Raw genomic sequence first — 27,353 nt, forward strand, 5'->3', positions numbered from 1 at the left:
TATATTCAAGTTCTCTACTCTTTTATGGCTTGGCAATAACTGTTTGTGACAACACAAAGAAAATACATTTTGTGGGGCATTATGAAATATCAAAAATCAATCCAACACAAACAGTTAAATCTCATAGAATTTCATGTCATATATCTCTGTAAAGTTCAGTTTTTGAACAGATAACTCACTAGCAGGCATGAAACATAATTTGATCCATTAGAAAGACCATCAAATCAAGGCATAGTGTGAAGTGGATTTTCAAAAAACAGTGGAGTAGATTCTGGCATTCGTTTCCGATAATACTTTCTGGAGATAAGTAGAAATACAAACATTTCCAGGATCTTTACATGGTGGTCTATTTCTGTAAAATAAATGAGACTTTTTAGAATGTAAATGTGAGCTAAGAAATTGAATGAAAATCAGAAAAAGTTGGTACAATATCTAGTTTCTGTACTAAACTACTGATAAGACAAAGATTAAAATTACAGGAACAAACATGAATTAAGAGTGAAGCAGATAAAAGTGAAGTTAAAGGGTAAAACAAAAGAAACATACAAACAAAGAAACTGGAAAGGAGAAAAATGAAGAGCAATTACAGAATATAGAATTGTTACGGTGCAAAAGGAGGCCATTCAGCCCATCATGTCTGCACCAGCTCTCCGAATCAGCAATTTACCTAGCGCTATTCCCCCGCCTTCTCACGGCATCCCTACACATTCTTCCTTTTCAGATACCAGTCTAATTCCCTTCTGAATGCCTCGATTGAACCTGCCTCCACCACACTCTCAGGTAGTGCATTCCAGACCTTAACCACTTGCTGCATGACAAAGTTTTTCCTCATGTTGCTTTTGCTTCTTTTGCCAATTACTTTAAATCTGTGCCCTCTTGTTCTCAGTCCTTTCACAAGTGGGAACAATTTGCCCCTATCCACTCAGTCCTGACCCGTCGTGATTGTGAATACCTTTAGCAAATCTCTGTTCAACGGTCTCTTCTCCAAGGTAAACAGTCCCAAATGCTCCAATCTATCTTCATAACTGAAATCCCTCATCCCTAGAAGCATTCTAGTGAATCTTTCTTGCACTCTCTCAAATGCCTTCACCTCCTTCCTGAAATGCGGTGCCCAGATCTGGATGCAATACTCCAGCTGAGGTTGAACTAGTGTCTTATACAAGTTCAACATAACCTCCTTGCTCTTGTGCTCTATGCTCCTATTAATAAAGCCCAGGATACTGTATGCTTTATTAACTGCTCTCTCCACCTGTCCTGCCACCTTCAATATGCACCTTATGCATATATACAACCAAGTCCCTCTGCTCCTGCACCCTCTTCACCCCTTTTTATATTGACGCTCTATGTTCTTCCTACCAAAATGAATCACTTCACATTTCTCTGCAATGAACTTCATCTGCCACTTGTCTGCCGATTCCACCAACTTGCCTATGTCCTTTTGAAGGTCTACACTATTCTCCTCACATTTCACAATGCTTCCAAGTTTCATATCCACAAATTTTGAAGTTCTGTACTAGGTCTAGGTCATGAATATATGTCAGGAAGAGCAAGGGTCCTAACACTGACCCCTGGTGAACTCCACTACAAACCTCCCTCCAGCCTGAAAAACTGCCATTAACCACGACTCTCTGTTTCCTGTCATTCAGCCAGTGTTGCATTCATGTTGCTAATTTCCCTTTTATTCATGAGCTATAATTTTTCTCAAGTCTGCTGTGTGGCACTGTATCAAATGCCTTTTGGAATGTACACTGCTGTAATATGGGTTCTTTAGATGTCTCAATGGTGAGATCTTGAGAGTTGTATATTTAAACATGAACCATTTATTGTTAGTCTTTAACTATTTACAGACCCAAGGTATGGTCATGTATAATGCTGTTACCTCCATGCAGGCTAGTTCCAGAATGCTCTCTCTAGATTGCTCTCTCAGTCTATTACCATGTGACTCTATACATCATACAGTGTGTGGAGCTATTCTCCAGTCTCACATTAACCCTTGCTCTGCCAAGCACCTTTACATTACAATGGCATGCAGGCACATCATGCAACATCATACAATATATACAACATCAACAGCATTGCCCTCATCAGCCCTCTGTTATCACTTCAACAAAAATTCCAGAAAATTAGTTAAACACTATTTTCCCTTAACAAATCCGTGCTGGCTTTCCTTAATTAACTGGCATTTGTCCATGTGGCTATTTTGTCCTGAATTATTGTTTCTTAAAGATTTCCCACCACTGAGGTTAAACTCACTGGCCTGTAGTTGCTGGGCTTATCTTTACACCCTTTTGAACAAGGGTGTAACATTTGCAATTCTCCACTCTCCTGAAGCTACCCGAGTCTAAGGAAGACTGGAAAATTATGGCCATTCTCACTTCTCTCAGTAACTTTGGATGCACCTCATCTGGTCCTGGCGCTTTCTCAACTTTAAGTGTAGACGGCCTATTTACTACCTCCTTCTTACCAATTTTAAGTAATATTATTTTATTAATTAATATTATATTTTTATTATTGTAATTAATTGTATTAATTAACTTCTCTTTTACTGTGGCCTGGGTAGACCTTTGGTCAACACAGATGCAAAATATTCCCCCTGCCTCCATGCTGTAAAACCCCTTTGTAGTCCCTAATCAACCCTATTCCTCCTTTTACCACACTTTTGCTATTTATATGACTATAACAGAGTTTGGGATTCCCTTTTATGTTAGCTGTCAGTCTCTTTTCTTCTCTTTGCTTCTCTTATCAGCTTTTTCACTTCCCCTCTGAATCTTCTATATTCAGCCTGGTTCTCCATTATATTATCCACCTGACATCTGTCACAAGCGCACATTTTCTTCTTCATCGTAATCTCTATCACTTTTTTCATCCAGGCAGCTCTGGATTTGTTTACTCTATCTTTCCCTTTTGAGGGACTATGCCTTGACTGTGCCCAGACTGTTCTTTGAAGGAAGCCCATTGTTCCAGCTACCATTTTTCCTGCCAACCTTTGATTCCAATATATTTGGCCCAGATCCATTCTTACCCCATTGAAGTTGGCTTTCCCCCAGTCTAGATTGTTCTTTGTCCTTTTCCAGGGCCAACCTAAACCTTATGATACAATGACCGCTATCTCCTAAATGTTCTGTTACTGATATTTGATTCACTTGGCCCACCTCATTCCCAAGAACCAGGTCCAGCAGTCCTCTTGTTGGACTAGGAAAATACTGCTGTAGAAAATTTTCATGAACACAACTCTAGGAACTCTTGGCCTGGCCCCATTTAGGCGTAACCCATTTGGCCTGTACAGGTCCCTTCTCCCCGAGAACTGGTCTCAATGTCCCAAGAATCTAAAGCCCTCCCTCTTGCACCATCATTCCAGCCATGCATTCATCTGCTTTATCCTCCTATTTTTACACTCACTTATGCATGGTACTGAGAGTAATCGGAGATTACTACTTTTGAGGTCCTGCTTGTTAATTTCCTATCTAGCTCCTTAAATTCTGACTGCAGGACCACATCCCTCTTTCTGCCTATGTCGTTAGTTCCAATGTGGACTACGACTGCTGGTTCTTCCCTCCCCCCACAGATTGCTTAGCAGCCATTCAGTGACATCCTTGACCCTGGCACCAGGGAGGCAACACACCATCCTGGATTCATGCCTGTGACCGTAGAAATACCTGTCTATTTCCCTAACTAATGAGCCACCTATCACTATTGCTCTTCCAGTCTTCCTTATACCCCGCTGTATAGCTGAGCCAGCGTGGTGCCATGGACTTGGCTTTGGCTGCACTTCCCAGATGAACCATCACTATCATCATTAGTCAGACTGAATACAAGCTGGAGAATGGGATGCAGTCAGGGAACTCCTGCACTTCCTGCCTGTTTCTACTTGACTGAACAGTAGCTACCCATTCCCTCTCTCCGTGCATACTCTTAAACTGTGGGGTGACCACATCTATAAACGTGCTATCCATGAAGCTCCCAATCTCACAGATGCGCTGCAGTGATGCATGCTGCTGCTCAAGTTCCGAAACCCGGAGCTCAAGCTGCTGCAACTGATGACACTTCCTGCACAAATGGTTATTCTTGCGTTCTTACATAGCACAAGGTATGCACTCTAGAGGTTAGAGCAGCCCTGCCTTTCATCCATTTGTTAGTTAATAACCTTGCTACTGATAATAAACCTTTACCAATACTAATAAACTTTACGACAATTAATAAACCTTACAAATATGAATAAACCTTAAGACTACTGGTATATCCTAATAAAACTTAATACACCTTACTGGTAGTAGTTAAACTTATTTTAAAACAAGAAAGATAAAACTCACTAGTTTATTTTCTTGTTTAGATAAGATAAAAATAAAACACTCATCCGCCAATCTCCTACCTGCTTTGCTGTGAAGACACATTTTGACCTTTCTTTCGAAACATGAACTCTGAACCCACAGACTACCTCCTGGTGATGGGGGAGAGCCCCGCTCTGCTCTCCCGGTGACGGGGGGGTAGCCCCGCTCTGCTCTCCCGGTGACGGGGGGTAGCCCCACTCTGCTCTTGCTGTTTCCTGCCGTTCATGCAGCCCTACTTTGGAGAATGGAAAAGCAGCAGCAATACTCACGAGCCACTGATGTCAGATTTTGATTTTTTTTCTCCTTCACTTCAGGGGTGCTGACCCACTTCCGACCCCTCCCGGTCTCTTCACAGTGATGCTGACCTGCTTCGCACTGCTCCTGCATTATAACGTGTTATGTTTAACTCTTTGTTGCTAATGTCTGAACTTTTTGGTGATATTTTCCAATGAAAGTTCAGATGGCAGCTTTATTTCAGAAGACCAAAGGAGTCGTGGATCCAAATTTCAAGAAACTACTCAGGTGTTTTGGTAACTTCAAAGATGGGATTTTCCTTATATCCTGATCAGATCGGGTGATTTCAGGACCTCCAATTACATACGCAATCACAAATTGTTGTTTCAACATTGTTCATTTTGTTTCCAGATGCAATCTTGTCAAGTTTCATCTAGTAACCATAAAAACTAGGACGTTCCAATAGGCAGAGTTTTTGAGAACTGGCAAGAGCCACTTGAAATTCATCATTATGCTGAGACTGGCGTGTAGCCAGCACAACACAAAGTGCCTTTTTGCTACACATCTGTTTGGGCAGGGCCGCTAATCAGATATCACTGACACCACTTAAAGGCAGCCACACCTCTTAAAGGAAGGGCACACTGTGGCTGCAGGCAGCAGAAAAACATTGAAACTGTCCAACATGGATGGAAGATCTGCAGAAAGCATTCCCCTAAACCCCCATCCCCACCTCACCCCACCACCACCCACACTCACATACTCAACACTGAGGTCAGTTTGCACACTTCAATATCCCAGAAACTAAAATGTGGCGATGACCAATTGATGTGTTTTTGCAATGTTGCTTGTAGAATAAATATTAGCCAGGACTCTGAGGTTAATTCCACTGCTCTTCTTCAAAATAGTGCCACGGGATCTTCTACATCCACTTGATGGGGCATACGGGATCTCAGTTTAATATCTTACCCGTAAGACAGAACCTCCGACAGTGCAGCACTCCCTCGGTACTGCGTGGGGTTTCAGCCTTGATTTTGTGCTCAAGTCCTGGAATCGGGATTGAACCCAGAACCGTCTGATTGAGAGGTGAGAGTTGCAGTGGTGGCTCAGGAAGTTAACGTCAAGAGCTCAGTTACCATGGTCTGGCTGCATGCTGAAAGAAGCTTAATGATGTCATCAGGGTTGTCAAGGTAAGAAATAAAAACTGTAACTCTCAGCTCAATTACTCTTTGCGAACACCTGCAATCCCACAACTCACAGCCCTCCCCATCCCCACCTTCCTTCACTTTCCTACAATTACTGCAGCACACTTCACTCCACCACCTCCTCCTCCTCCTCCTCCTCCTCCTCCTCATACTTACACACTCTGTAACTCGTACTATTGTGGCTATTGGAACGCCCATTTTCCCACACCTCATATCCTGCCCACAATGTTAGTACTATTTCAACCTAACAGACACATCCTCAAAAGAGCTCACAAAGCTACCGCTAACGCATTCCCTTCTTTCTTGCTAGAGGAGGTGGTGCATAACATTAGAGAGCAAACAATGACCAGAGTATGGCTAGGCCACTATATATCTTGTCACCACTGGCCGAGGTAAGTGAAAATGTGGGAAGAGATATCCCACAGGAATATTTTGCACCTTACCCTCTTTTCCCCCTCACTTCTATCCCACCTTATACACACTGCATGACAAAATGCAGCTGCAATCAGCAGTCAGTCATCTCTCTTTGCTTACCTTGGCACTAAAAGTTAACATTTGTCCCTCTCTTTCATTTTAGATGCAGAAAATATAGATGGCCCTGCCACAATCCAGGAAAAGGAGCCTTTGTGAAGTTTTGCACTATCATTCAATCTGACTCTAGCAAGCAGAAATCGAGAAGGTGCCATGGGTACATTAGCGAGTAGGCTACAGATTGGTTTTTCGCATGCTGAATCACTGGACACAGGTGTACAGGACCTAGGTTAGAGGGATCGGATGCCAGAGGAGCCAGCTCATCGGAGGCGGAGATCACATCCTATCTGCAAAGGACTTGGATGTTGACCCCGGGGATCTAGATTAGTGAAGAAGGCTGATTATAAAACACCAGGAAATGCCAAGTGCACGGGACTGCCTGCCAGAGAGCTTGTGCGCAACACATGAGAGGATGGAGGAGTCCAGCTCTGACCTGTGTCAGTGCTTGGCACAAAGCATAGAGACCATGGAGTGGGTGGTCAGCTCCAGGCACCATGCAGATGTTCCAAATTCAGATAGACTTAGGTCTAACTTGGGCAATAACCTTTGGGAAGAAAATTATAAAAACAGAAAGATGTAAAAGAGTTGTAGGAAGAGATAGTCATCAGTAAGACTTAACTGAAGGTCTGAACCTGGTTATATTTTTTGAAGTAAAATTAAAATCCTGATAACATTTTCAGAGGGATAATACATATTCAGAATTACAAAACTGCTATTCCATACTAAAATCTATCAGTTTAATTTTCTTTTATTCATTCATAGGATGTTGGCATCACTGGGAAGGTCAACATTTATAATCTATGTCTCATTGTCCTTGAGAAGTGCAATATCTATAATCAAGTGCAAGTGTTAATAAAAGCATTGTCTTTGTTAATATATAATTTTTTTAAATTTCCATTTGTTAAGATATCCTTCCTACACCTTTTCACATTCATTATTGACAAGTGACATTTCATATTAATGGAGGTTCCACTTACGTGATGCTCTGCCTTTTGAGGAATATAGGCTCACACAGGGAATGACATTATAAGTTGCAAGGCACTCAAGAATCAGTGGCTGCAGATTGCTCAGGATGGTGTAGACAATTATAATTGCATATTTGGCCATGAGATGATAACTTGCTTCTGCAATTCCAAAGGCAGCCTTCAGTAACAAGTTAAACACATATAAAGATGATAGAGCTGATATGTTCAGCATGATCTTGATGTAAAACAAGGGATTGGTTGGATGTACCTGTAACACAAAGTTTCACTGATAGGTATAGTTCAAAAGAAGTTCTAGCCTTTTGGCTACCATGTTAAGGTTTTTCTACAACATCAGAACACAAACATTTTCTAAACCTACCAGAGCATGATATTACAGAATCACAGATTTGTTACAGCTGAGAAGGAAGTCATTGGAGACCTCATTAAAACTGATTTAAGTTAAGGAAAGGTAAACTTTGCAGGTTACATGGATGAAACCCTAAATTGAGAAGTCTAGTGATATAGTGTATTCAGAAAAAGCTGTTTGTAATCTGCTCAGTATCATGACATAAGATTGTCCCCATCAGTCTCAAAAGTTGTTCATTTCATCTGGGCAGTTTATGGATGGCATCAAATGGAGGTGAAGCAATTCATGCTACTTTTGAGCATTGTGAAATAAGGCAACATATTAAGCAGAGGCTTGGGCAAAGTTGACTCCCATAGATGAATATCAAACCAACCTTCAATTTCAAACTTCACAAATTTGGTCATTTCAGATTTAGATGTGTCTGTCTCTTCAAAATAATTGTGGCCAATATAATCTGGAACATTTTGAGACATGCGCACTACCATTTTGCAGATAACAGTTTACATTCTCTTGCTGACAATGCCACTTTTAAGGTGTGCAGCTGACTTCTGTAGTTGAACCAATAGAAACAAAGGTTTTCAATAATTTGAGGGTCAAGAATGAAGGTGCATAGACATAAGATTCAATGTTGGTGATTTAGGAGAGAGGGAGCAGGATAAGTTTCTTTTCACACCAAGGCTAGGGTTTTTTGAATGGTGGAATTTCTCTTCCCCCCACTTGAAGAGCCAGCAGTGAACACATTGCCTCTGATACTGGCTGCCCTGCAACCTTTTAATGCTCCAAGGCGGAAGGAAGTCCCGCCTCATCCCAGCAGCAGCAGAAGCTGCAGCGGACAGGGCTGGGACTGCAAGTGGTCCCCAGAGTCTAAGTCCCAGGAGACCAGAACCTGGTACATTTTGGGAGTCTCAGGGTGGGGAGGGGAGATGAGGCCTGGTGGGGGGGGGATGGAGAGGGGGTTGTTGGGGTGTTGCTGGAGAGGCCAGGGTGGTGATGGCGGGGGGCGAGGAAGCACCCACAAGGGGCCAGACATTTTGGAGGTCACCCAATGTTAAAAGGAGGCCATTGATGGAGGTGTCCCCCCACCTTCTTGCCCAAGACCTCAGCAGGGGCACTTTGTGGGCTTCCCTGCCCCTCAACTCCTCCTGCCATCCTGAAAATTGAGGCTGGGTGGAAAACAGCCCTTAAGTGGTCATTAATTGGCCTCTTAAAGGCCTCAATTGGGGCAAGGGTGGGGCATGGGGGGAGGGCTAGCCTAGGCCTCACTCAACCTACCGTAAAATTACAGAAAGGCTGTGGCGGGTGACAGCCCAATGGGAAGGCCATCCAAAGAATTTTATGGCCACCCCCACCCCCCGCAGCCCCCATACACACCTACCAGTGGGGGAACATAAATTTCTGCCCCAAAGGTTCTGATGCTGCGGAATGCGGCCTTGGGGATAATGATTAAAATGGAGACTAGGTCAGTATTTAAGAATTGGGTAGATAAATAATTGAAGGAAGAGGGAATAATGGGAAATAAGAACAGAGTACACACATCAGATTATAGGATATGCATCAAATTGTTGGATTGAGCAGCTTGCTTTGCATTGGCATTTCTATGCAATTCTATGGTAGGTCATTAAACATTTGGCAAGAGTGCATATGAGTCTTTGTTAGGCAGATACATCCTCAGAAGTGACTTGATGTGCAGCATAACTTACAATAAAATGTGTGAGGGAATTTCTACCATCTTTATAATGACAGTATAGAAACAACAAAAATCCATCAAATGTTGCTTCCACCATTTGGATGTGCAGAGCTCTGGTAACATCAGTTTGCCTCTATGCAACACAACCATAGTGGGTAGTAAAAACCAGATATATAAAGTCATTCTCAGACCTGGATGTTAGATAATGCCGATCAACAGTTGTTGTCCCAAGTCTTAAAAGGATATAGAGGCCAAATTAATTTGGACAGTGTCAGCCATGTTCCTAATTTGCATGGGCTCAAACACTAAACAGTTCACAAATTGACAGAATCTTTTAATAACACAGAAAATACAAAAATAGTACAAAATTTCACCGTATTTACCAGAATATATAGAATATTCCAAACTTTCTAATGACACACACTTAAAGAAGTTTTATTCTAGGACAGTGTCAGGAATTTCAGAGATTACAAAATGGATCCAAAGCTTACAAACTTATTTGTTTATTTGAGACTGCTAGATCTGCGTATTAGCATTGAAATAAGCAAATCTCAGAAGTTACCTCTCCACTGTCATATTTTCCATCAGCCCACAAGACTGCAGAGATGAACTGAAGCACGGGTTGTAGAATCAACGTCTGCAAAATGCCAATTCGAAGAATTCTATAAGCTTTTCTGTGAAACAAATAGCCCAGCATTTAAAAATGAGTATTTTAAATATTAAAATAACGTTATACATTTACTGTTCAAAAGATGTCTTCCCATCTTTCTTATTTCAAAATTATTCTCTTTGTTGATTTTAATTGATAAAAATTTGATAGAATAGGAAGACTTTGTGTTACGCCTTATCATATTTATAACTATCACCTGGGTTCAGTTGTTATCATTCTTATATCTGTGTCAGAATATTGTCACGTAATTGATCTATGTTGATTTAGAAGTAATGAGGGAGGAGCTGCCTTTTGAAATGATATTGAACTGAGACCTCATCCTCCAGCTGAAGTGTGTAAAATTGAAAGAACAGCAGTTGAGTTCTCCAAGCATATTAATTAACCTCACTGAAAACAGATTATCTGGTCATTCACTTATGCCCATGTTTGTCTAACAACAGTGGCTGAACTTCAAAAGAATTAATTGACTTTAAAGATAATGGGTGAAATATTACCTGTCAAGGGTGTGAGGGATTGGGTAAGCGTGGGGGGAGGGAGGCCAGAAAATGGCTGTGTATGGAAAATCCGACATGTTCCTGGACTCTTCCCATATTTAACGGGGTTGCGTTTGGAAACGAGCAGGAAACCCCCTTGAAGCAGTCAGATAAGACAGTTAAATATGTTGTTACAATCCCCATAGAAACTGATAAGTTTTAAAAAAAGAGATGAATTTCCCATTGACCAACTCAAAGGGTCACATGTCAAGATTTCATGTTTTAAGACATTTTCTGTAACAAACACACTAAAATCAACATAGACTAAACTCTAAACCACAGGAAAGGTATTCTTTATTAACACAACCTAAAACCTCATGCCCTGTTTATACAGTACTACACTTTCAACGGAAATGAAGTCATGAGGGGGTCTTAGTCAATAGTGTGCCATTCCTGATGGCAGAACCGAAGTGTGTGCTGCTTCTGCTCTCTTGCTTTTTCCCATTTCCCATGCAATTACAATTAAAATTTAAAGTTCCAGAGGAGTGCACAAGGAGAGATGTGTGATCACATGGTGAGGGATGCTTTTCAGTGTGAAATCCACCGTCAGCTGACAATGCTGTAGTCACTGGTGGGCTTTTAAAGAGCCTCCTGGACAAACGAGGGTCTGCATCACGGCCACTTGGATCCCAACCACCTGTGAATAAAACCACTGAGGACTCTTGCTGCCTCTGCCAAGTGGAATTTTAACTCAGCTGGAAACTGGCTCAAATGAATCTCATCTGTAAGATTTTTCATTCTCAGGAAACTCCAAGAAACTCTGCCTCACATACAATGAATGAATCAAATACTATGATCAGGCATAAGAGACTTCAGGTAGCGCTACTGGCCATGCGTCATGACGGGCTGGCCTTTATTGACCCATGCCTGCTCCCAACTGGCTCGCCCGACATGGGGAAAATTCTCCCCATTATTTTGGAACTGTTGCTTCTTAATAAACTATTTAATGAAACTGCTTTAAAATCACTTATGAGCTTAGAGTTATAGAGGTCTACAGCACAGAAAAAGACCCTTCAGCCCATCGAGTCTGCGTGGTCAAACAAGTACCTAACTATTCTAATCCCATTTTCCAGCACTCGTCCCATAGCCTTGTATGCTATGGCATCGCAAGTGCACATCCAAATACTTCTTAAATGTTATGAGGGTATCTGCCTCTACCACCCTTTCAGGCAGTGAAATCCAGATTCTCACCATCCTCTGGGTGAAAAAATTCTTCCTCACATCCCCTCTAAACCTCCTGCCCCTTACCTTAAATCTATGCCTCCTGGTTATTGATCCCTCCACCAAGGGGAAAAGTTCCTTCCTGTCTACCCTATCTATGCCCCTCATAATCAATCATGTCCCCCCTCAATCTCTTCTACTCCAGGGAAAATAACCTCAGTCTATCCAATCTCTCGTCATAACTAAAACTCTCCAGCCCAGGCAACATTCTGGTAAATCTCATCTGCACTCCCTCTAGTACAATCACATCCTTCCTATAATGCGGATTCCAGAACTGTACGCAATACTCTAGCTGTGGCCTAACCAGTGTTTTATACAGTTCCAGCATAACCTCCCTGCTCTTATACCCTATGCCTCGGCTAATAAAGTTAAGTATCCCATATGCCTTCTTAACCACCTTATCTACCTGTCCCGCTACCTTAAGGGACCGGTGGACGTGTATGTCAAGATCCCTCTGATCCTCAGTACTTCCCAGGGCCCTACCATTCATCGAGCATTCCTGTGCCTTGTTTGTCATTATGACAGAGAGTTCTTTAAGCAGATCCTCAGTAGCTATTATCAGAGTAACGTTAGAGTTAACCCTTTACTCTATATGTTGAGGTCTGTCCAATGGATCTGAACCCCTTGAGTCTGAAGGGTTGAAATTTGTGTAGCCTGCAATATGGAAAGAAATTAGATGAAATTCAATGGGGAAATAAGCCAGCAATGGCAACCCACCCATAAAACAATAAGAACAGGACAAACAGGAACACGAATAATGAATAAACAGGACCTCCATGTTCTTCAGTCGAATTGAGATACAGGGATCAAAAAAAAATTGCCTCTAAACCCACATTCCTCACAACACAAGCACAGTCACAGTAAGAAAACTTAATGCATCAATGGATTTCTCCCATGAACATGATGTAATCAAAATAGCTTTTTGAAATACTTTCATTACTATAAACCCATTTTTGAATGAAGATGTTGAGTGCTGCTGTTGCTAAAATTAACAGGTTAATAGAAGTTATTGTTGCTGCAATCATGTTTGTTTTAATTTTCTGGTTCAATTTGATCTTGATTGATTTAAGAGGGCTGTTTTATGTATCAGACGATAAAGGAAAGACATTTCTCCTCCCTCCCAGAAACATGATAGAGTCCCCCTTGTCTTCACTTATCACCCCACCAGCCTCCGCATTCAAAGGATCATCCTCCGCCATTTCCGCCAACTGCAGCATGATGCCACCACCAAACACATCTTCCCTTCACCCCCCCGGCGGCATTCCGTAGGGATTGTTCCCTCCGGGACACCCTGGTCCGCTCCTCCATCACCCCCTACTCCTCAACCCCCACCTATGGCACCTCCCCATGCCCACGCAGAAGTTGCAACACCTGCCCCTTCACTTCCTCTCTCCTCACCGTCCAAGGGCCCAAACGCTCTTTTCAAGTGAAGCAGCATTTCACTTGCATTTCCCTTAACTTAGTCTACTGCATTCGTTGCTCCCAATGCGGTCTCCTCCTCATTGGAGAGACCAAACGCAAACTGGGCGACTGCTTTGCAGAACACCTGCGGTCTGTCCGCAAGAAACACCCAAACCTCCCTGTCACTTGCCATTTTAACACTCCACCCTGCTCTCTTGCCCACATGTCTGTCCTTGGCTTGCTGCATTGTTCCAGTGAAGCTCAACGCAAACTGGAGGAACAGCGCCTCATCTTCCGACTAGACACTTTACGGCCTTCCGGACTGAATATTGAATTCAACAACTTTAGATCTTGAACTCCCTCCTCCATCCCCACCCCCTTTCCATTTCTTCCCCCTCCCTTTTGTTTTTTCCAATAATTTATATAGATTTTTCTTTTCCCAACTATTTCCATTATTTTTAAATCTATACCTTTTATGCCCTGTTAGTCTTATTTCACCCCACCCCCACTAGAGCTGTACCTTGTGTGTCCTGACATCCATTCTTAATTAGCACATTCTCTTAGATAATATCACCACCTTCAACACCTCTTTGATCCTTTTGTCTGTGACATCTTTTGATTATCTGCTCCAATCACTGCTTGCTTGTCCCTACAACCACCCCCCCCCACCCCCCCCCCCCCCCCCCCCAACACCTTAAACCAGCTTATATTTCACCCCTCTCCTAATTTTATTCAGTTCTGTTGAAGGGTCATGAGGACTCGAAACGTCAACTTTGTTCTTCTCCGCCGATGCTGCCAGACCTGCTGAGTTTTTCCAGGTAATTCATGCTTTTGTTAAGGAAAGACATTTATTGTGTATTTCCTTGCCTTTGTCCTGCCCAAGTGCATCACCTCACACTTATCCGGATTAAATTCCATTTGCCACTGTTCAGCCCATCTGACCAGCCCATCTATATCCTCCTGTAATCTAAGGCTATCCTCTTCACTATTTACCACCCCACCAATTTTCATGTCATCCTCTAACTTACTGACCAACCCTCCTACATTCAAGTCTAAATCATTTATATATACCACAAACAGCAAGGGACCAAGCATCGATCCCTGTGGAACTCAACTGGACACAGGCATCCAGTCACAAAACACCCCTCAACCATCACCCTCTGCTTTTTGCCACTCAGCCAATTCTTGACCTCCTCTTTTGGGTAATGTAACTCCTGGAACAGAGTCTTACAGAAACCCAACATCAGGTGGACTTTCAGCTGTCTATTGTCCCACAGCATCAGAACATTAGAAATAGACTCCTGACGTGATTTTTCAGTGCCCAGCCAATTAAGAGCCAGAGAGCTGCTTGTTGTTCAATTAAGGATGACAGGTGGGCTCCCAAGGGTGGAGAATGAATAGGAGGTCCTCTAGCAATGACACATTGGCGATCCCACAGTCACAGTCCCAGGTTGGAGTTGCCAAGGCATGGAGTGCGGGGGGGGAGAGAGATAGAGAGTATAGGGATAGAGAGCGAGAGCGAGGTGCCTCCATCTTGAGACGCCCTCTGAACACTTTTAAAAAATATAATAATAGAAAGAGGCCACAGCTGCCAAGTGGCTGCAGGGAGGCTTAAAAAACCCACTGGAGGGCTGGACCCTCAGTCTTCCACCAGGTGGCAGCCTCTTCACTAAGGCCATGTTGTAGGGGACCCGCCTGCTGACTGGAAAATTCCAGTTGACTTGGGAGTGTGGCCTTAATCACCTTCATTGGCTACCTGCCACTTGAGGGCAGGTAGCTGTTCAGCCCCAGGCTGACATTTTCAAAACTGGCTCAGGAGCAGAACTGTGCTGGCAAACCGGCATACCGACCTACAGCAGGAAATCTTGGGCCTGCCAGAATGGGCTTTGAAAATCCAGCCTGTGGTCTTTCCGCTGAGATATTATATGGAGGACTCTTAGGTAGATGTAAATGATCTCATGACATTTATTTTGAACAGGAGCATGGCTTTTCCAGTATATTGGGCAATATTTATTCCTCAATCCATAGCAGTAAAACAGACACACCTGGTCATTATCTCAATGCTCTTCGTGGGAACTTGCTATATGCAAACTAGCCGTTTCCCTACACTGTAACAGTAATCCCACTGTTCACTATTTTAAAGAAGGCACCAGCTTTCTAAAAGTAAATTAAACAATGCACAAAGCAACGTAATGCATGTTATAATTAATATCACAAAATATAATTTCAACCCAAAGGAGGCTTGAGCCATGTCCAAACATGAGTCAATTTTTTTCAAGTGAGTTAATAGTATGAGGAGAAATTGAGGAAAAAAGAACAAATGAAAAAAGTGAATTAAAATGCTTGGCAATGATTACACATTAACTGCAATAGAAAAATTCAAACAATTTATGACTAAACCTTATCATGGAATCAGTACCTTGAAATCACTTTTATAACCCATTCTTCTTCATAATAAATGGACTAAGGAATGAATAGGATAGGCGTTACTATATTTTTAACCCATTTTATTTGCTGGCGGCTGGTGTCCCTGTGAGCATCCACAAATTGCTCTATACGGCTGATAAAAAGGTAGATCTTATGAAGTTGTACTCCCAATGTGGAGCTTTACTACCAGGTGTTCAGTCAAGTTGCTAATAAATACTCCCAACAGAAAATTCCAGGAGTGAAAATTCATAAAATCTGCTCTCTGAAGTGCATACTTAATCCTTATTAGAGAATAAATATTGGCATATATTGCAGGCATTTATTACATGGGAAAAAATCACAAATAAATATGTTTACCTGTTTATCCTGACTTTTGGAAGACAGGTACAGCAACAGCAACAAGGTCCCACATTTAGTAAAGCGTCCACATACTGCAGTTTTTCAATAGCTTCAGTTACTCCGCCAAGGTAACTTATAGTAAGGTGGAAGAAACTAAACAAAGCTATACACGTATAACTGTAAAAGGTAAAAAAATCAGATTAGCTGCTAAAACCGAGTTCATCATTCATTTACCAAAGTACTTTTTCAATTATACTTACACAGCTGCCACAAAGTCAACCAAGGTTCCAGCTCGTGGAACAAACATCACCAATTGGTAGGCAATAGTAGTTACCTAAGAATAAAAGAACATGAGTTTTTGCTGAAGGTAAGTCCTTTACTGCACCAAAACAATTTAATGAAATGCTTTAGGATGAAACGACACTTAAATTGCATCTGGCTGAAATGAAAATATCAGTCCAAACTCCAAACCATTTTCCACTATGAGTCGCTTTTACATTGAGACCTTCAAAGGACAAGAATGTACAAGTGCTTTAAATACTAAAAATAGATAACAACAATGATAGAATTTAAATTTTTTTTATTTGCATTTGATACCCATTTAGTTAGTCAATCTCAGCCAGGGAGATAATTAGTCTTCAATGCTCCTGGTCTCTCAGCACCCCTAATAATTATCCAATGAACCCTGTTGGAAAGTGCATTTATGTGAATCTTAATTGATACCATACTGGGTCGAATCTTGCTGCAAAAATAACGGCATGTTAAGGCACATGGCATTACTAATGAACAAATTGGTCAGCAAATTTGTGGGATTGAGAGATATGTCATGAGCTGTGAATCACAGAATTTGCTAGTTAAGTTTCACCACTTTACCCATTATGTTGCACAAATAGCATCTTGTTCTGTTGTTTTTAAGAACTTGCTGGATTTGCATATTGATTGTTCATTAAACTCACCACAGAAAATTTGGGCTGGAAATAAACAGCATAAGTATATTTTTAACAATGTGACAATGACAATTAAACTCTCTGGCTCAGTAAAGGAACAATTTAAACTATTCATTTGCATTCCTACATGAAGTAAATTGGGTTTTTCAGGCAGTAGGCCTTGGCGCCCCATTTTACACACTACACCCATCCCAAAAGAAGCAGTAGTTCACAGAAACATCCAGTCCCCACTGGTTAGGCTTACACATAAAGAACAGTCATTTGGGCAAGGTGTTAACACCTTAGGAACTGTACCCAACCAAAGGGTCAATTTTAACCCAGTGGGTTTGAGGCGGGAAGGAGCTTGGCCAAATCTGAATGCACTTGCTGTCCTAGTTTAAGGCCCAGCAAACCCAGGCTTTCCTTCCCAAAACAGGAGAGAAGAGGGTGCAGAGAAACTGCCAGCAGACAAGGATCGACCAGTTATTTTCTTTCACTTGCATGCAGGACCTCTTCATTGTTCCTGCTTATCTGCTGACCTGCTTCACCCTAATAGGAAAGCCATGGCAGCTCCTCACTCAGGCTGCAGTTAAAATACCATCAGGGCCCCATTGACTGCAAAGGACCAAATTAACGCTTATCCATGAGGCTCCTGTCTGGCAGGCACCCTATCTGCCAAATAAACCAATGAGGTTAAAATTGTATGTTGTTGGGAACGAAGTGGGAAATGGAGCTGCTCTATTTTAGCAGCTGCTGTTCCACTCCTACCTGACAGTAAAAAGTCAAATTCTGCTCCAAAAGTCAGAAATAGCACCAAGAAAATTGAATAAAATTGCGGGAGAATTTATACCTTATTTTACATATTGAACTGTTTAAATCTTAATGTAGAACATTCGGGAACCAAAGGTGATGGAAAAATTATCCTCTATTTACAGTGACTGTTCCAAGTGTATTGAAATTTTATCACCATTAATACCTAAAACCAGCTGAATCATATTGTGCAAGTATCACTGCAAACACAAGTATCTGTGTAATACATCTACATAACACTTCCTCAGAGCATGCTACTTACAGGGAATAAGCCAAGGACCAACAGGGTCTTCTCCCTGATTAAGTCATTTACAATATTGTTATGTAAATAGATCCATAGTTCAAAGAAGATAGCATAAGTGGCAACTGCTACAATATTGAGTATGACCATGAAGGCAATGCCAGCATTAGTGAGACCTATTGAAAGAAGAAAATTAAATTTACCACAATGCATCACACTGTTATTTAAAATGTAATCAAAGCTTGATGTTAACAGTATATTCATTATCAATTTATCACTATATGTCCATCCATATGAAATTTAAATAAGCAAGGCAATTACTCTGTGATATAATTTCCCTCCATTGTATGTGTCTAGTGAACCAATATATAAGGAATGTTCTCAACATCATGAGCTAAATTCTTCATGGGTGAAATAGGCAAGTAAGCAGCTAGGTGGGAATAGCAGTTGTCTGTATGACTCCACCACTGACCCATGGTAATTTCACCCTGGGGTCCTCATTTTCTTATTCAGTTTGGATCACTAATTTTTTTCCTTGTTCTTGTGATGGGAGCATTGCAGGCAAGCCCAGTAGTTATTAACCAAACCCTAAAATTGTCCTTCAGTAGGTGGTGGTGAACTACTTTCTGGAATCAGTGCAGTCGATCTGGCGTAGCAGCTTGATACAACCAAGTAGCTTGATGGACCCTTTCAGAGGGCAGTGAAGAGTCAACTCCATTGCTATGGAGCTGGAATCACATGTAAACCAGGCCAGAGAAGGATGGCAGATTTCCTCACCTGAAGGGTATTAGTAAAGGGGATGGGTTGTTTTTTAATGACATTCTAGTAGCTTCATCATTATTAATAGGATCAGCATTTTATTCCAGATTTATTGATTAAATTTAAATCCCCTCAGTTGTCATGGTGGAATTTGAACTCATGTCTCTGGAGTGTTAATCTAGTAACATTATCACTAAGCTACCAGCCCTAATACTCTTCCTCTTGGGTTTACTGCTGCTAAGAAGAACATGGGAGCAGGAGTAGGCCATTCGGCCCCTTGAGCCTGCTCTGCCATTTAACTAGATCATGGCTGATCTTCTACCTCAATGACATCTTCCTGCACTATCCCTGTATCCCTTAATGTCATTGGTATCTAGAACTCTATTGACCTCTGCTTTGAACATACATACTCAATGACTGAGCCTCCGCAGCCCTCTGGAGTAGAGAATTCCAAAGATTTACCACCCTCTAACTGAAGAAATTCCTCCTCATCTTGGTCTTAAATGGCCTACCTCTTATTCTAAGACCATGTCCCTTGGTTCTAGATCCCCGCCAGCCAGGGAAAACATCCTTCCTGCACCTACCCTGTCAAGCCCTGTAAGAATTTTGTACACTTCAATGAGATCATCTCTCATTCTTCTAAATTCTAGAGAATATAGGCCCAATCTCCTCAATCTCTCCTCACATGACAATCCCACCATTCCAGGAATCATTCTGGTGAAACTTGTTGCACTCCCTCTGGCCAGTATATCCTTCCTTAGGTAAGGAGACCAAAACCACACACAATCACCAAGGCTCTGTAGAACTGCAGCAAGACTTTCTTATTCCTGTACTCAAATCCCCTTGCAATAAAGGAGGGAAGAAAATGAAGTTCTGGTGCAGCCTTTAAAAGACTGCAGCCAGTTAATGGGTGGCATCACTTTCCGAGTAGCTGCAAGAGAAGAACAGCAGCCCTGTTGAATAGTGGCAGCCTTTGTGGCAGAAGAGGGGAAGCAGCTGGAATGGCTCCTAGATTTTCAGATAAATCTCTGGAGGGCTTGAAGCCAGTGTTGAGAGCTGTCCCAATCTGCACACTTCTGGAAACACTCGGCCTCTTGCGAGTGAGCCAGCAAGCATTGAACTGGATCTTTCTGAGTCAAGGTCCTCTCCTTCTTCCAGACTGACAATCAAAATGAGTCTGTCTGGCAGTAAATCAGAATGTATGTTGTCTGTTATTGTTGGGTTGTCTCGGAATACAGTTGGTGTCTTACTCTGGTAAAAGGTCTGGCTGGAGGCAAAGATCTTTCCTTCGAAGTACTTTTATTTACATAACTAACTATTTACAAGATTACAGAACATCAAGACAGACCTACTGCTCCTCTTTTAGGTTCTTCTCACTCATCTCTCTTTCTGAGTGACATCATTATAGAGTCATAGCGTCATAGAGGTCTACAGCACAGAAAAAGGCCCTTCGGCCCATCAAGCCTATGCCAGTCAAACAGTCAACCTGTCAACCTAACTATTCTAATCCCATTTTCCAGCACTAGGCCCATGGCCTTGTATGCCATGGCATCGCAAGTGCACATTCTTGAATGTTATGAGGGTATCTGCCTCTACCACCCTTTCAGGCAGTGAGTTCCAGATTCCCACCACCCTCTGTGTGAAAAATTATTCCTCACATCCCCTCTAAACCTCCTGCCCCTTACATTAAATCTATGCCCCCTGGCTATTGATCCCTCCACCAAGAGGAAAGGTTCCTTCCTGTCTACCCTATCTATGCCCCTCATAATTTTGTACACCTCAATCATGTCCCCCCTCAATCTCTCTGCTCCAGGGAAAATAACGCAATCTCTCCTCGTAACTAAAAATCTCCAGCTCAGGCAACATCCTGGTAAATCTACTCTGCACTTTCTCTAGTGCAATCACATCCTTCCTATAATGCGGATTACAGAACTGCACGTAATACTCTAGCTGTGGCCTAACCAGTGTTTTATACAGTTCCAGCATAACCTCCCTGCTCTTATATTCTATGCCTCGGCTAATAAAGGCAAGTATCCCATATGCCTTTTTAACCACCTTATCTACCTGTCCCGCTACCTTAAGGGACCGGTGGACATGTACACCAAGATCCCTCTGATCCTCGGTATTTCCCAGGGTCCTACCATTCATCGAGTATTCCCGTGCCTTGTTTGTCATTATGACAGAGAGTTCTTTAAGCACATGCTCAGTAGCTATTGTTAGAGTAATGTTAGGGTTAACCCTTTACTCTATATGTTGAGGTCTGCCCAATGGATCTGAAGCCCTTGAGTTTGAAGGGTTGAAATTTGTGTAGCATGCAATACGGAAAGAAATTAGATGAAATTCAATGGGGAAATAAGCCAGCAATGGCAACCCACCCATAAAACAATAAGAACAGGACAAACAGGAACACGAATAATGAATAAACAGGACCCCCATGTTCTTCAGTCAAACTGAGATACAGGGATCAAAAAAAATTGCCTCTAAACCCACATTCCTCACAACACAAGCACAATCACAGTAAGAAAACTTAATGCATCAATGGATTTCTCCCATGAACATGAAGTAATCAAAATAGCTTTTTAAAATACTTTCATTACTATAAACCCATTTTTGAATGAAGATGTTGAGTGCTGCTGTTTCTAAAATTAACAGGTTAATAGAAGTTATTGTTGCTGCAATCATGTTTGTTTTAGTTTTCTGGTTCAATTTGATCTTGATTGTTTTAAGAAGGCTGTTTTATGTATCAGACGATAAAGGAAGGACATTATTAAATATAGAGAGCACTTCCTTTCTTTTGTTTCAATTCATTAATGGATCACCATTTGAAGAGCACAAAATATTGCTTTTAACAAATCTGATCCAAGACATGTATAACAATCATTCTATTAAGTCCGCTTGAGATAGGATCTTCAGAAGAGGAGGGGAGAAAAGGAGAGATGATGATAGCAGACAGGTGTACGACATACTTTATGTTACTTACTGAAGTGTTTGGGCTGGATTTTTGTCTCCCAATGGAAGTGCGAATCTGGTCATGAAATGCTGAATTTAGTTTTTTTTTGCTGGAGAAACAAATTTTCTCTGCTTCCCTGACTCAGCATCATTTTCATGTGGCCTTTAGGCATGTTGGGAAGACCATGGGTACAAAATGCACAAGTACCTCATCCAAGGTCAGGGGCCACATTGCGAGGACCACAAAAAAATTATATTTCTTCCCACATGGTATTTTTGTGTTTTAATTTGAGTTTTGGAAGCACTAAATATTGCACCTCCTTGGAGAGTTTGTGACCATTCTGGGAAGCCTGCCGAGAAGTTGGGAACATTCTAAGAGATGAATGTTAAATGACTTGACACCTTCAAATGTCACTATTAGATGCTGTATGGTAATGTAGATGAGTTATTAATGCAATGAGTCATCTTGGGAACTGTCCTGTAAAGGTAAGTTAACCCTCAGAGAAAGTGCCATAATACATTAAAAAATGTAAAAATAAAATGTCCTGTCAGCCTCTGCTGTCATGTTTTGTGCTGTGATTTGAACTGACTGATATCTCTGGCTGTTAAAAAAACCCCTGGCTTTTGGAAGTTAAAAAAAATCTCTGCACTTGCTCCCTTCCATTGATAGACAGCTGCTTCACTTTGAAATGGAAATGTGACACCTTCTATTCTGTCAGTTTCAGGCAATGTAGCTGGAAGGTTTTGTTATGACAGCTGTAGCTATTATGAATGCTTGGTTGGGTTTCCAAAACTGACAATGGCTTCAGCTCAGCAGATGATCTCCTGATCCAAGAATGACTGAAACTTCGAAGTGATGTCCATAGTGAAAAGGAGATGGTTAGGGCCAGGAAACTAGAAACTGTTGAAATGACATAGGGCATCAGAAGAATCACAACTGTAAGTGGGAAGAGACTGGATAAGGGGAGAAAAAATAGGGTCAAGATATGAAGAAATAAGTTTAATGGGGCAGGGACAGGCAGAAATGATGGGTCTACCAGGACAGTTCTGTTCGTGGATTTTGGAAAGGAGGTAGAAGTGGGCTGTAAGGGTTAGGGCACTGTGAGGTTGGAGGCCTGTGGAGGAAAGATCTAGAGAGAAGATGAGGTCAATGACAGTCCTGGAAACAATAGCTTGATGTTTGGTGGTGGAGTCATGGTCCAGGGGAGGTAGGAAGAAGTACCTGGGAGTCGGCGCTCAGCCACTGCAAGGTGGAGCTCAGTACACCCGACAACAACAGCACCATTCTTGTCTTGTCAGCATGTTTTGACAACAAAGTCAGGGTTGGACCTGAGAGAACCAAGTGCAGTAAGTTAAGAATAAAAAGGTTAGAGGGGACGAGAGGAGCAGAGAAATTAAAATGGCCAATGTCAGGCTGCCAGTTTTCAATGAAAAGATTAAGAGCATGTAAGAGGCCACAGGGAGGGGTCCAGGTGAAGGGAGAATACTGGAGGCAGGTGATAGGGTCCATTGAGCAGGGGGAGGATTCCTGCTCAAAGAAGTGAGCATGGAGGTAAAGGCAAAGAAGAAGAGTTCAACATCTTGCCAAAAGAAGAGTCATATTGGATGCGAAACGTTAACTCTGTTTCTCTCTCCACAGATGCTGCCAGACTTGCCGAGTTCTTCCGGTACTTTCTGTTTTTATTTCAGGTCTACTGCATCTGCAGTAATTTGCTTTTATGAAACTTTTAAGTGACTGTAATAACAGAGTATGCCTTTGATCAGGTTTCTTGTTTGTTTACAAACATAAGATGCTTAAAGGATTACAATTATTTTTGCAGAGGAGTAGTTAATTTTCTTTCCATGTATCAATGATAGTGTGCTATTATATTGTTTGAGGTTCTTTTTCCAATTATTTTCAAATAATTCCCATTTCTATTGCATGGTCCCTGAGGACTGCACATAGTGCTTACTGGATGAATGGCTAAGGGGGATACATGGGAGGGGAACATGGGTAATCTGAGAGGGAATGTGATGGGCGAGGGATGGGTGGGGGATGAGGTAACATGGAGGTGCACGAATGATCTGAGATGGCGTGGGGAAGCATGGAGAGTGCATGGAGGGGGCCTTCTAACTGGTCCACCTCCATACCCACACTCCTCACACACTCCATCACGGCTCACAAAATGCACTGCGAACCCAACCCCTGTGTGAAAGGGCAGAAATCGCAAGCAAAGTCACACAGAGGTCAAGTATACATTTCGGAAGACGCAAAAATGCACAGGTCAGTTTTCCTCAGCCCACACGAAAATCCGGGCCTTTGTGTCAGGCTGGTTCAGTGGTAGCACTCTCGCAGCTAGGTCAAAAGGTTGTGGGTTCATGTCCCCATCTAGGACTTCTGCATGCAATCCAGGTTGACACTTAATATAGAATGGTTATTGCACAGAAGGAAGCCTTTCAGCCCATCGTGTCCATGCCAGCTCTCTGAAAGAGCAACACACCTAGACCTACTCCCCTGCCTTTTCTCTGTAGCTCTGCAAATTCTTTCACTTCAGATAATTATCCAATTCTCTTTTGAAGGCTTCAATTGAATCTGCCTCCACCACACACATTGGTAGAGCATTCCAGATCTTTACCACTGGCTGCGTAAAAAAGTTTTTCCTCATGTCACTGTTGCTTCTTTTGCCAATCACCATAAATTGGTGTCCTCTGGTTCTTGACCCTTCTGCCAACAGGAACAATTTCTCCCTATCTGACCGGATACTTCATGAATTTGAAAACTGCTATCAAATTTCTTCTTAATATTCTCTTCTCCAAGGAGAACAGCCCCAGCTTCTCCAATCTATCCACATAGTTGAAGTTCCTCATCGCTGGAACTGTTCTTGCAAATCTTCTCTGCACCGTCTCTAATGCCTCCAAATCCTTCCAAAAATCTGGTGCCCAGAATTGGACACAATACTTCAGTTGAGGCTGAAGCAGGGTTTTAAACAGGTTTAACCTAACTTCTTTGCTTTTATACTATATGTTCTTTTGTAAGGCCCAGGCACCTGTATGTTTTATTAACTGCTCTCTCAACCTGCCTGCCACCTTCAATGGTCTAGGCACATATACCCCAGGTCCCTCGCAACTGTGCTCCTGTACCCCTTTTACAATTGTATCCTTTAATTTATATTGTCCCTCCTCATTCTTCCTACCAAAATGAATCATTTCACACTTCTCTGCATTACATTTAATCTGCCACTTGTCCACCTATTCCACCAGCTTGCCTAAGTCCTCTTGGAGTTCATCACCAGCCTCCTCAAAGTTTACAATGCTTCCAAGTTTTGTGCCATCTGCAAATTTTGAAATTGTGCCATTTACATCAAAGTCTACATCATTAGTACCAACCAAGAAAAGCAATGGTCCTAACATTGACCTTTGGAGAACTGCACTATATATCCACCTCTAGTCCAAAAACCAACCATTCAGCATTACACTCTTGTCACTCAGCCAACTTCATATCCATGTTGCTACTGTTCTTTTTATTCCATGGGCTCTAACTTTGTTTACAAGCTGTTACGTGGCACTTTATGAAATGCTTTTTGGAAGTGCATGTACACCAAGTCATGCATGAAGTACACTCTCTCTTAGCTCATCAAAAAAATCAGGCGCATTAGTTAAACACAATTTTCCCTTAACAAATCTGTGCTGGCTTTTCTTAATTGATCCACATTTGTCCAAGTGATTGTTAACTTTGTTTCTATTATTTTATTGTTTCTAAAACCTTTCTCACAACCGAGGTTAAACTGAATGGTCTGTAGTTATTGGGCTTATCTTTACACCTTTTTTTGAACAAGGATGTAACATTTGTAACTCTCCAGTCCTTTGGCACCATTCCTGAGTCTAAGGAAAATTGGAAAATTATGCCCAATGATTCTACAATTCCCAATCTCTCTTCCTTCAGGACCCTTGGATACATCTCATCCAGGGCTGGTGAATTACCAATTTCAAGCACAGCCAGCATATCCAATACCTCCTCATTAAAATTTTTTAGCCCATCCATTGTCTCAACTACCTCTTTTACTATGACTTGGGCAGCACCTTCTTCCTTGGTAAAGACAGATGCGAGATTTAGAGCATCTCAGCCATGCCCCCTGTCTCCATGCATAAATCTCCTTCAGTGCCATTCTGAGGGACTGCTGACAGTGTTGGAGTAGTAGTTGGACATCCAAAATCTGGCACCTCAGGACCAAGACCTATGTTGGATTTCAGGTTTTCCTGGATTTTGGACATCCAACCTGTACAGTACCCAAATCTAATAAAGGCCCTGAATACAATAAAAATCTGAAACTGATACAGGCCCTGGAATGAGACCAGCGGTCATTTCAAAAATGTCCCGTTATTGGACAGTAGGATTTTGGATGTCCAACCTGTATTATGTTTTGGGTGGGACATTAAACTGAGGGTTTTTCTGCCTGTTCAATTGGACATAAAAGATCCCATAGCAGTAGGATATAGACAGGGTAAGTGTATAGGCAAGAATGTGCCAGAAGGAATATAGTATGATGTGGTAGACAGGGGAATCAATTTCTCAGTGTCTACCTTGCCAAGCCCCTTCTGAACGTTGTATGTTTCAGTGAGATTATCTCTAATTTTTCTAAATTCCAGAGAGTATAGGCCTAATTTACTCAGCCTCTCATCATAGGACAATCATTCATCCTGGGACCCAATCTACTGAACCTTTGCTGTACCACATCAAGGAACGTTTATCCTTCCTTAGATATGGAGACCAGGCATGGTCTCATAGAGTCATGGGAGCAGGAGTAGGCCATTCAGCCCCTCGAGCCTGCTCTCCCATTTAACTAGGTCAATGCCACCTTCCCCCACTATCCCTGTATCCTTAATGCCATTGGTATCTAGAAATCTATTGACTTTTGCTTTGAACACACTCAATGAGCCCTCTTGGGTAGAGAAGTCCATAGATTTACCACCCACTGATGAAGAAATTCCTCCTCGTCTTGGTCCTAAATGGCCGACCTCTTATTCTGAGACTGTGTCCCCTGGTTCTCGACTCCCCCAACCAGGGGAAAAATCCTTCCTGTACCTACCCTGTCTCACCAAAGCCCGGTGCAATTGTAGCAAGACTTCTGTATTCTTGTACTCCAATCCCCTTGCAATAAAGGCCAACATGCTATTTGCGTTCTGGATTACTTTCTATACCGGCAGGCAGACTTTCTGCTTCCTTGTGTGACTCCTGTTCCTCTTTCTTCTGCTCTTATTGTATTTGAAGAAGCCCCAGGCATTCTCCTGACCAACATTAATCCTTCATCAAAACAGATCATTGTTGTTTGTTGGACTGTGCTCTGTGCAATTTGGCAGCTGCATTTGCCTACACAATAACAGTGATTATGCTTCAAAAAAAAATTGTTAGTTGTGACATATTTAGATCATCACGAGGATGTGAAGGTCACCATACAAATTCTTCCATTCATTATGATTGACAGGCTGCCCTTTTCAGAAATTGAACACTGTGTATTGACACTGGATCAATTTTAATATTTAAAATCATAATCCGTTGTCTTACCTTTAATTTGATCTTCAGAACTTGGCAAGGTTTTGCTGCAGTTTGACATGATTGTTGTCGGCAAAGCTTCAAACAAAACGTTGCTCAAGGAGTTTCAGACAAGACTAAATATTTTACAGCAGTTAAGGACTGTTCTAAGTTCCTCCCAATAAATACAATAATCCTTTCTGATATTTCGGCGCACTTGAATTGAAGTCAGTGCTAATGCACAGGATATTGTC

At 41.9% G+C, this 27,353-nt stretch overlaps 1 protein-coding gene across 1 annotated transcript; it reads right to left on the reverse strand.

Moving 5' to 3' along the window:
• LOC144693152 (organic solute transporter subunit alpha-like) lies at window positions 1–27,353 on the reverse strand. Its single transcript, XM_078562648.1, has 7 exons — window positions 27,133–27,353; window positions 17,904–18,058; window positions 16,166–16,239; window positions 15,924–16,082; window positions 9,877–9,988; window positions 7,273–7,528; window positions 1–352 (listed from the first exon to the last, which is right to left on the reverse strand). Exons 1-7 carry the CDS (start codon window positions 27,179–27,181, stop codon window positions 225–227), a joined length of 933 nt encoding a protein of 310 aa, XP_078418774.1. The 5' UTR covers window positions 27,182–27,353; the 3' UTR covers window positions 1–224.

The sequence above is a fragment of the Cetorhinus maximus genome, chromosome 18 (genome assembly GCF_964194155.1).
Source record: "Cetorhinus maximus chromosome 18, sCetMax3.hap1.1, whole genome shotgun sequence".
NCBI lineage: Eukaryota > Metazoa > Chordata > Chondrichthyes > Lamniformes > Cetorhinidae > Cetorhinus > Cetorhinus maximus.